The 11730-nt window shown below is 41.0% G+C and overlaps 1 protein-coding gene across 6 annotated transcripts in view; it reads right to left on the bottom strand.

Annotated features, from left to right (window-relative positions):
* Positions 1 to 771: 771 nt before the first annotated feature.
* PPP1R9A (protein phosphatase 1 regulatory subunit 9A) overlaps positions 772 to 11730 on the bottom strand; it is a 314579-nt gene continuing 303620 nt past the window's right edge. For 4 of the 6 annotated variants that reach the window (XM_055307549.1, XM_055307550.1, XM_055307551.1 and 1 more), the window contains 4 exons: positions 10711 to 10830; positions 9835 to 9858; positions 8540 to 8722; positions 772 to 7165 (listed from right to left, as the gene is read on the bottom strand). In XM_055307549.1, coding sequence (XP_055163524.1) covers positions 6956 to 7165; positions 8540 to 8722; positions 9835 to 9858; positions 10711 to 10830 — 537 coding nt within the window. In that variant the 3' untranslated portion in view covers positions 772 to 6955. The remainder of the gene's footprint in view (positions 7166 to 8539; positions 8723 to 9834; positions 9859 to 10710; positions 10831 to 11730) is intronic. The other 2 variants (XM_055307552.1, XM_055307555.1) reach the window with 1 other exon arrangement.

The raw sequence follows: 11730 nt of genomic DNA, 5'->3' as shown, positions 1-11730 counted from the left end.
TGAAATAACTATACTGTTTTCTCTTGTTCTTGACAGAATAAACAAATTTTGCCCCCAACCCACCCAACAGGAAAAGAAAGCAAGTGATTCAATTTGACACAGCATCCACTCAAGATCAGTCAAAAAGAGACACATGCTTCCCCTCGGTGAGGGGTTTCATAACACTCCGAGGAAGAGAGAAACCAGCTTACTTCATTTATTTGGTGCCCAAGGCTTAGTCACAGATCAATTATGGTTCATGTATGTGTGTGTGTGTGTTTGTGTGTGAGACAGAGAGAGATAGAGAAATTAATACCCATTTGTTATATTCAAGTCTTCAGAACATTTAAGGTTTTAGAAATAAAATTGCTGCTTAGAACCCGGTACTGTGGGCCAGGCTGCCCCCAAGCCTACCCCCCAGCCTGCCCTGCGCTGTGTGAGGCCTGCTGTTGACTGCCTCCCCCCCGCCCCGTCACAGACCCTCGTGGGCCCCACAGGGACCGGAAACGCACAACAGGAACTGGAAGGCGGGTGAGGGAGCTTCTGGTGGAGCATCTTTCACTTCATGCCCCGTTCCATAATTGTGCTTTCATATGTAATTCGAGCTGCCAATTTACACTTTACCGGGGCTAAAGCTTATTTTTAGTTACATTTCCATGGAAAATGTGCACTTTGCTCTTGATTGATAGATATATTTTGACAGTTAATGCAGGTTTACCCAGTCAAGGCTTGTTTTAGTTGAAGGTGAAAATGGAAGAGGGAAAAAAAACCTTACTCAGACAGATGTCCATATTTCTCTTTTTATTGCATTCGTTGTCTAACAACAATAATACTCATTGGCAAGAAATTTATTTACACTGACAAATTAAATTTAATCACAGGTATTTTTAGATTGGTCAGAAAACAGAGGGCCGTTGTGATAGTTTGCTTTGAATGCCTCTGAAAACCAAAGAGTAAGAAATGTCGCTTGAAACGGAACAATCTAGAGAAAGTACATATTAACCAAGCACAAGAGAACAATTCAGACGTGGCACTATTGTCTCTTCCATGCAAATGATCAGACACCAAAATGTACAAATTAAAAGTTTCAGATAACATGCTATCCATATTTATTGGACTTAAAATGATTTTTCAAACAACTCTTTTCTTTTAGTGATATATAAAGAAAGATTAAAATAAATCAACTGCTTACAATGGAACAGAATTCATTCTCTCTTGTTTCTTTTTTCAGCTGGCTGGTTCTGTTAATGATATGTAGCAGGCGTACTAGTTGTTTAATTGCAACACCATTAAAAAATATAAAAGCAGTAGTGATGACCATAAATAATATTAAGGGAAACATATACGTATACATACACACACACAGACATATATACATATATATGTATATATACATATACATATATACACACATATATATATATATCTCTAAGGGGTTTTACAAAGCATTAACTAAACCTGATGTTGTTGGAAGGTGTTACCTAGCTGGAGTGCCTATCAATTCCCACTTTTCAAGGTAATTTAACTATTTGTGGCCAATTGTTCTTTCATGGATGAAGGATTAAATCCTTCAAAGAAAAGCTGGGTAGGTGGGTAAAAGAGCTGAAAGAAAGAGAAATGTACACCTTCCAACAACACACTCACACCCATATCCACTTGCATTATATTTGGCAATGACCTAACTATGCCATCACTCCACAAAAGAAGTAAATAAATGATCATGTGATGGCAAAAGTGCCATCAGAGAGCCAGTAGTTAGTGACTTAAGCATCACAGCTACCAAATACATCATTGCAGAGCATGAGCGAATGCACAGTAACACATGGTGCAATTTTTAGCCAAGGAAACTGCGGTCCACAGTTGAAATGCCCAAAGCTGCATAAATTTCTGAGGTTCAACTCAGCAATGTGCAATCTTGACATCAAAAGCATTAACCAAACATTTGAGGAAACTTTATCTTACTAAAATACCAAGTATCTAATAAATCAATTTTACCAAAATATATAAACATGTAGAAGGATAAGTGCATTTAGTAGAAATACTTACATTAAAAAAATCTCTTAAAATCTTATGAGCCATTCAATGTATACACACACAAAAAGTGGCAATAAGGCTATGATTACTGCTTGGGGGTCCTAACTGACATTACCAAGTTTCATATTATATATATATATATATATATATATATATATATATATATATGTGCAATGTGATTGCTGTGTGTGTGTGTGTGTAAGGTGGGAATATATTCACACATATGTAGTTCTGTACATCTACACACGTGGCATGCACATTATTGAGAAGTTGCCTCTGGTTCTCTTATTCTTTACCTCATATTCATTCTTGAATCTCTAGAAGTTTTGGGGTTGGGGTAGGGCCAAAGATTGGAAATCATCACATTTCTTTCCTTCCCCACTCTGTAGATCTGGAAGCAGGTCACACGCTGTGCTTGATCCTCACCACTCATGTACGTGAGCCTTCAAGTCACAACATTCCCTCGACACATCCACAAAGATGCTCACACACAAGCACTTAAAGACTCTGTTTACCATAAGGTAGAACTTGATGCTTTTATTTTCCAGGGGAAAACTGATTCTGTAAGGTTTTTCTTTGCCCTCTGACTTCCTGGTTGGATATATTCTATGCCGCTACTATAAGTTACTCAAATACTACTGGTGTACTGTGTGGTATTATTTTTTTCTCCAGTGTTTTGGACCAAGGCTAAATTTCCTGAGACTTTAAATCCTTAAGACAAATATAATCTGCCTATGTAGCCAGGCTGTTTTTCAGGAATGAGTCACCGAAACACATTTGTATTTCCTACAACACAACTTTCTTTTGAGAATTGACTCCCTACCCTCATTATTGTAATGAAGAAAATTCTAGTAGACAATATGCACATTTTATTTCTGGACTTCATCCTTAAATGCTTAGCTTCAAAATAGTACATGGGTAGATCGTTGACTAAAGGTAAATTTCAAAATATATTTTTAAGAACCCTGGACTTCTCTTTTCCATTTTACCTTTCATTCAGAAAGCGCTGCGGACTTACCAGTAAGTAGGTGAGCACCAGCCACCAGAATGAAATGCCCCTCACCAGGGCCATACTGAGACTGAGACAGGAAATTTAGTTGCTCAAGTGGAATTTGGTAATTCTTATATATGTCAATGTATTGAGGGGGGCTACAACATATCCAAAGTATGAACATTTCTTTTAGGATGGTTGGGACATCTCCCTTTAGAATCTTCGAACACTGGGCTTCTTCTCCTAAAGCTTGGTCTATACAATCTTTAGCATTTAGAAATGAGTTAGAATATCCATATAGATGCAATTTTTTATTTACCTTTTAAAATACAATTTTAAAGCACATGTTGATCCTATTACACAAAGAATCTAGATGAGAATTCTTTATCTTCAGCAAAAACCATAAAGACTAATTAAGGTGCTAGATCCAACAACCTGTGACTATTTTTGTAGCTTGAGCCTGAGATGGCTTAAGCTTTGGGGCCAGAGACTGACACAGGATGAAAGGCAGCAGCAAGAGTTAATTTGGTTCCTCCCCTATCCTCCTGCCACTTTGTTTCCAACAACAAAGAAGCACAGAGTAGGCATTTCCATTTCATGCCCCTTAAAAGCTAAGTTTGGAGTGAGCACTATCATACTGAGGTCATGAACCCTTACCGGTTAAAAATACTTCTGTAATGTTGAGGGCTGGTAATCCCCCACCACCCAAGCTAAAGGAGGATAACACAGAATAATACCTTCATTGTCATGAAATTAACAATAGACTTCATCAGTGCGACCCAATGGGCAAAATTAGGTTTCTACCCTAATGTATCACTCTGAAGTACACTTCTGATTCACATAAAAAAAGAAAAAAAAAGGAATGAGATAGCTATTACATAAACTGTAAGTTACTTTAAGGGAGATGGTCTTAAATAATCTGTTATAAAACCTGAAGTCCTTTAATGGAAAACTCTGCCCCAGACATTCAGCTCATACAACGCTCCCTGTCTACAGCTTGGCCTCACCACACATTCCCTAACCCCCAAAGCATTACCTATACCCCAAAACAATTTGGCTGTTGTTAGAGTTATACTGAGCTGTCATTTAGGGAATATAGTTCACAGTAACCAGATATTCCCTTTCTGTTCATTTTCTGATAAATAAAAAACTGCAGAGTTTTTAAGGTCCATAAAGCAACAATTCGGTTTAACAGTATGGATACCGAAAACCACTAGCACTAAAGTGGTTGTTGTTGAAGACACTGGAACCTCCATTAGGTATCATGCACTAGAGTCAAGAAAAGAAATAATACGAAAACAAAATGTTCATAAGATCTGAGGTCCTGCACTTTGTTTTCATACTCTGATCAATCAGTTTACATTTTATCCTTGGCTGGACAGTCAAATCAAATGCCTTTTACGATTTCAGCAGTTGTAAGTAGTAATATTAAAATAACTCTGGAAGACCTAAAATTACTGTAACTTAACTTAAAAAAAATCAAAATAGTCATAATACAAAATAAATGATTTGAGGAATAATAATTTGATTTATAATATTTTCAGTTGGTCATTGGTCTAAATATTGGGAGTGTACAAATAAAGTTCAAGAAAAATACTTTTAAGACATTTAAGAAAATGTAATATAATAGAGATCATAAATTATTTGCAGAGATTGAGACTTACAGACATTTCCAGTATGTACAACCATTTTTAAATATTACTGAAGTGTAAACATAACTTAAGATAATCATCCTCTATTTCCACTCTTACAATGAATACAGAGCAAAACTTCCAGTGTGATCCAAATCGCTTTTTTCCCCACAGATAAGCAAAAATGGCAAAAAACTTACAATAGCAAGCACTAGTATTACCAGATTTTGACTAATTTAGTCTTTTAGCATTAGAAAAGATCTGCTGAATTTTATAGTTCATAAATAGTGGTTCTTTGTTTCTCAAGATATTAATAAATAGCAAAGCACCACACATCTGAAATATTAATAGAGTATCCAGTATGGCAGTTTCATTATCATACACCAAATGAAGATAGTCAGAAAAACATACATAGTGACTTTAATAATCGTGAATCACAATGTTACTTTATGTTTCAGAGCATTGACTGAATGATCTTTACTAGGGACAAAAGGATGGGTACAGACAATATGCGCTCACTATAACAGGCCTTAGGGAAAGAACAGAATTATAAGTTTCTAGTTTAGCCAATTCCAGATTTCAGATAAGCAAGCCAAAAAAAAAAAAAAAAAGATTGAAAGAAAGAAATTAAATTAAATCAAAATTTTAAAAAGTCACAATGTCCAAAAAACGAGATGGTGCTATATGGGCAGGAGCCCCTTTACATTATCTGTTACCTGTAACCTTCAACAAAAGCCTTCCCCAAGCTCTGTGTGTACATTTCCAGGGTAAGATATGGACAGAGACACCCCCCCCAACACTGTGTAGTAAAGGAAGTAAAATACTAGTTCAAGATTTGTCCGGCCTCAACTCTCATTTTGAAACTCGTCCCTTGGAAAGTGGATGACCTCATTTTTATAGCCAACGCAGCAAAGACAACCAGAAACACAAGCATAAAAAGCAAAACAATGACAAACAACATCCGATCATTTGAAATTTCTCAAGATGAGTTGATTTTCTCCTCTTTCTGCCCTAGTCTCCTACAGTTGAATTAGTTTGATGAAACACTGAAATCCTTAATACTGGCTTGAAAATAAGCACGACTGTCTCCACTGGTAGGCTGCAGCCTGTGTGGGTACTCTTACACGAGCTTTACCTGTAACGTGGAAATCTCTTCAGGACGAAAGAGAATGGCTCAGGAAAACCATTCAAAACATCTCTAAAATGAAACCATCAACTCTCCTTTACAGGAACATTCCATGTGCTCGATAAAATTGCTTCTCTGGTTGAACGCTCCTCAAATCTGAATTTTCTCTAACCGGTATTTCTATTGGTCTTAAAAGGACATTTGTTAAAACACTAACTGAGCCCACTTGGGAAATCTTAAGTAGAAAATCTGTGACAGGTTCCTGATTGTGTCACAGTCAGGCTGAAGACTAGTCGGAATGTTCCCCAGGGGAGGAAACCTGAAAATGTTGGTTTCCTTAAAAATCAATTTCCTGTCGAATTTGCTGGGGAAAGAGGGAACTACGGTCTGTGTGTCGGGGTCGCTGACCCGCTGAGCGCGCAGCGGGAGCGGAGCAAACAACGGTCCCGGAGCCCGCGGCTGCCTTCACGGCAAACTCTAGGGGACAGTTGTCGCCCTCAGAGCCCCAAGGCAATACCCACATCCACATCCTGAAGGCTTCGGTTTCCTTCTGGAGTTAACAGGTAACGAATTCTTCTCTCTTTTTCCGATGCCCAGCGAACAGGAGAGGGCGCTTGCCTTTGAGCAGGGTACCCAGTCATGTGGCAGAGCACCCGTGTTTCTACAGTGGGGTCGGCTCACTGTCCAGACACAGAAATGAGGGGGGAAACTTGCCCACACAGCAGCGTAGACCCTAGAGCCCAGATCTCCTGGCAGGCCGGTGCTTGGGCCGCCCAGATCTGTGCCGTTGCCCCGTTTCAGGTTCCCAGACTGGAAGGTCATGGCACTCCACTAACACCACCGGGCGTGTCATGCTTTTGTTGGGCAGGGTGACACTGGATCCCCCCTGTGAGACACCCACCCAACGCAGCCCAAGACGCTGGTAAGTAACAGAAGAGAAAAACACAGCTATTTTGCATCTTTCACAAATAAGATCCTTGGTTTGATAAGAAACAAAGGTGGCTTGGGATTATTTCGGGAGGTCAAAATTAAAAGTGTATTCTATCATTGCAGAAAATGCAGTTATGCCCCCATGCGGTTCCCCCGTAGGCCTAGAGCACGTTACCCCTGTCACGAGTTCCTTCGTCCTTTGCAGGAGAGCAGGGCAGGAGGAGGGGAGAGCTGTCTGGGGTGCTGGGGGTAGAGGGAGGTGTGTTACTGCTCGCCAGCACCCTCTGACGCAGCGGTCATCTTTTCTGTCTTTTTAGATTTCCTCTGCATTTGCTCTTGTTCCTTCCTTCGCAGCTTTTCTCTTTGTTTTTCCATCTTCTCTTGAGCCTTTCGAGCCTTCTCCAGAGATACCTTCATTTCCTTGAGTTTTTTTTTGACCACTGCTCGGTCCTGGGATGACGTCACTCCCAGAGCCTAGGAAGGAAATACATAAACAAATTGAACTCGAAAACCAATGGCCTCTCTTGCTTGGGAAGAGTTTGATATCACAATATGTTCAGACTTAAGAACTGATTTAAACATAACCAAAGAGGTAAAAACCAAGAAAGAGCTGCTTCCATTTGCCAAAAATCTCCATTCTTAGGGGCTGAGCTTTATTTGCCCTTTGAAGTCCCTCACACAGTACACCCTAAACCCCATTAAATAAATGCCTTCCAAATTCATATTTAATGGGTGAAGGAATAAAAAAGGCGGGGAGAGGGGCACAATTCTGCTTCTCCAACCTTTGGGCTATAGACATTTACAGGCAAAAGTATTGCTAAGCTCATCAATATTTTTAAAAGCTAGGAGTGGGCACCTGCTGCCACAGAGGGCTCCAAGAAGGGCAGGGAGGATTGAAGTGGCTTCCTGTTTGCCAATGCAGTCATTTACAATGAGGACCAAAAATGTCTTTGGGGCCAAAATACTCATGTCAGCAGGACCAGCCATTTTCTCCCTGTGGGCACACCTATAAAGGAATCCTGTTAATGAGGAGGTTGCTTAGTGAGTTTGGAATTCAGAATAAGAGGAGTTGGTTGCGTACTTTTAAATGTTTCATGACCTTCAGAATCAACAGCAGGATGCATCCATCTCCCCAACAGGGACAGCCTTGTCAATGGGGCCTTCATAATCACACACTATTGATTGATCTCTAACCTTTTCAAGACTGTCAAGAGATACTCATCTGCTCTTCAGCCCAGCAGGGGGCTGAGGTTGAGGGGGTGGGGAGCTGAATGTGAGGTCTTTTTGCCCTTTTTCCACAGGGGTCGGTGCTCCCCTCAGTCTCTAAAAGGGATGGACTGGACAGGTGAAATGAGAGTGGGATGGAGCCAGGGAGACATGGCCTGTGCGTACTGGGGGGGAGAAAGTTCTGAGGAGAATGTCACCTCAGTTTTGGAGAGGCGTGCAGGGAGGAGTGGGGGTGGAGAAGAGATGAGTAAGGAAGGAGAGACTCATGGATCTAGGTTTTAACTCTAATGTGATGACAGAGTTCACAATGGCCATTATTACAACTCATACTACACAGGAAGTCAGCAGAGTTCATACATGGACCATGTGTTGCTGGGCGGAAGCAATGAGAGGGAGTCCCTCGCTCTCCTACTCAGCAGCCTACTGTTTGATTGAGGGTCCCTGACCACTTTCCTAAACTCCATTTACTACTCAAAAATGACACAACGTCCTCTCTGCTGACCATTGATAAGAATTACCTCTCACATATGCAGAATGCTCTTGTTCTAGTGAAAACATTTCAGGTGCCATGAGCAACACAACTTGTACCTCGTAATCTCACACAGAGATAGAATTCTTTACCTTAAGTTTATTTCCATCCAACTGCAGGAGTTGCTCGCCAGTGATGTTTTGGGCACTGAATTCAGATACATACTGCTCCAGATTTAGGCTCATGAGCCAGTGAGAAACCTGCTGCACGCTCCATTCATGAACGGCCCGATTCTGACACTGACTGTGTTTGGGAGACTGTCCATCATCAAGGATCTGAGGTAGGAATGTTATGCAGCGTTGTTAAAGGACCAAAATGCTTATTATGCTAAAGGACCACGGCTTATTATGCTATCAAAAGGAATTTCTTGCCAACTAGAGCCACATTTATTTTAAACCATAAAATGAATAAGCTAATGGTTCTAGTTGTGTGTGTAACACACACAGAAACACACGCAGTTATTGCCTACATTTTTTTAGGTATTTGGAAATCTAAAAATTTCCCCAGTAAAGCGGCGTTATTAATGCAGGAAGTTTAATACTGAAAAATACACTCCAATGTTGCAAGCCTTTACATTAGAACACTTTGGAAAGAGTATAAGATGCAGAAAACAAGTATTTCATTGATCTCTATATGCAACGCATCATTCTGCATGTAGCCTCTGAGAAGACATTAGAGGTATAGAAAAATACATTGACAAATATGGAGGGATCTTTCCCTTAGAAGAGGACAGAATTAAGTCCTCAAGCATTGTGAGGGGAAATTTTGCAGCCATGGTGTCACTTGAGCAGCAAGAGAACCCGTGAAGGAGGCAGGGCAGGTAATGTCCATAATGACTCTCAATAAATGAATAAGGTGAGGCTTAGCAAGTCTACTTGTCTGTCGGGAGCACATAGCTAGTGACTGGCAGAGCTTAACAGTTTGTAGTTTATTCCAAATCTCAAGCTCTGCCCAGTGTAGAACATCACTTTTAATAGTGCACAGGGCAGCTTGGTTCCTAGAACCTCTAAGCTGAGAGGCGATGAAGGCGATGACAGGTCTGGGAGGAGACACAGGAGTCACCTCAGGGAACACTGACAAGGGGATGGGGTAAGCCGAGATGAAGGCAGAGGATGTGGAACAGAATGGACTGTGTCAAGGTAGTGGTGATGGGGGACCGATCGAGGGACCTTGCAGGTCGAACCTGGTGATCCTCTTGACTCAGAAACATCTTTTAAACTTAGGTATAGACAAGGGCAGAGAGCAAAATGATTTAACATAAAGAAACCTTCCACTACAGACACAAGTATTCTTGTATAGTTTGAGTTTTAAATCATTTTGCAGAGAGAGAAGAGAATATTCAAGCAATACCACAGAAGCCACCACACACAGCCCACTGATAGCTCACCTCGTCATCTATCATATCCAGGCTCTGAGTGAGGGAGCAACAAAGGAATCAAAAAGAAAAGTGTTATAGAAATAGGAGACACAACATACATAGTACAAAGATTTAAATTTTAATTCATGCCAAGCCTGAAGAGTATGGGCAGAAGAATTGAAGAGACAAAAAGTTTAAAAAAAATCACGTTAGAAAGAAGTAACTTAGAGCAAGTATGTGGAGCAACAATATCTTTATTTCCACTGTTTCTCTCCCTCCCACCCCCTGCCCTAAATACTGGCATTTCTTTCCTCTCCTTATCTTTGCAGCACTAAGTCCATCACTCATGTAATTTCCTGTTTCTCTGCAAACATTTATCTTCTGGGAATTCTTGGCAATGCTAATTTGACCCTGGCTTCTAAATAAGTGATTCTCACCCAGTTTTTCTCCCTTCTCCACCACAGTGGTTCTCAATCAGGGGACACACACTACTCAGAGGGACCTGCAGAGCCCTGGGATAGGCGTGATGGTGGGGGAAGGGAGGGAGGGGGGGTGCAGTCCGTAAACTCCCAGGTGCTTTCTGGGTTGTCCCTGTTTTTGCTCTCTAGTGCCCAGCCTCCCACCACCAACTCCCTCCCCCCTACCAGCCCCCAGCTCAGAGTCATCTCAGTTAAATCAGAAAGCCAGAGGAGGTCCCTGGAGAGCTGTAAAGGGGCTCAGAAACAATTCTTTGCCTTCATGTTGAGATAGAGAGAGAGAGAGATCATGAAGATTTCATACCAAACCTGAAACCATGGTCCTGATGATTTATATGCAAAATCTACTTAAGAACGTTTTCCTGGTGATAGGTGACAGGGACAATGCATGATCTCAGAAAGCAGGCATGTGTGAGCGCCTTGAGCGTACCTCATCTGATGAGAGTGCTAAGGACTGAGAGAGCCCTGGTGTTTTGGGTTCCGCTCCTAGGCCACTAAGGTCTGCCGAACTGGTACTGCTGGGACTGAAGTCATCGTTGAAGGTGAAATTCTGTTAAAATAAATGAATCTCAGTGTTAAATGAGCACAGTGAGTGAACTGGATGTAGGTGTATTTGCAAGTCCTAAAAAGGTTCTGTTTAAGTAATCTTTGAAGGAATTCATATTTGGTTTGGTGATGACCTTCAAGTGGCAGTGGTTGAGAACACTGTGCCTTTTGCAACTGATAGGGAATTCTGGATGCTTTCACCATCAGATGAAAGGATAAGTGTTTTGGAAAAATCATTCTTCAATCCCTCTTCAAGGATACAGCATTCATTATACTCTGCAACTGCTTAGAGGAGTAATATTAATAAGCCTATCTTCTTTGACCCTACTCGCGATGAGTAACAGTGCAAGTAAAAATACAAGATGGTGTGGAGAGCCTGAGTTATTAGGAACAGATGGCCATCCATATTAGAAAGGTAGCTTGAGTACCCCCTGGGAAGGATCGCTTGCTGTTGGTTGTGATAAATACTGTGAGAAATGGCAGATCCTCCCCTGGATATAACCTTCAAGATGATGAGTTCTGGGGGGAGGTCACAGTCTGACAATACACTAGTAGTTACACGCTAAAATACAACTCTCACACAGCACCCGCAGAGCACCAGAGAGGCTGCGGAACAGATAAGCACCCGGGGCTGGTAGAGTTGAGGGCTGGGGCATAAAAAAAAACTTTCCCAGAACTTCATTAAAATGTTCAGTGGATATTAAAGTCAAGTAAATTCACAATGACCACGTGGCTACATTTGTGAAAATATTTTAAACCAAATCTGTAGTCTTGCTAGTGCAAGAGTAGGAGAATTATTCAAACTACATTTGGATTTCTCAAATCCAATACCAAAAATGTTTCAAGATCAAAGTGGCCTGTTGATGCCAAAACTTCTTTTGCTGGTAATTCTAGAACAGCTGGC

This window comes from Nyctereutes procyonoides, unplaced genomic scaffold (genome assembly GCF_905146905.1).
Source record: "Nyctereutes procyonoides isolate TBG_1078 unplaced genomic scaffold, NYPRO_anot_genome, whole genome shotgun sequence".
NCBI lineage: Eukaryota > Metazoa > Chordata > Mammalia > Carnivora > Canidae > Nyctereutes > Nyctereutes procyonoides.
The sequence above is the reverse complement of the archived record's forward strand: the minus strand, read 5'-3'. Positions and strand labels throughout refer to the sequence as shown.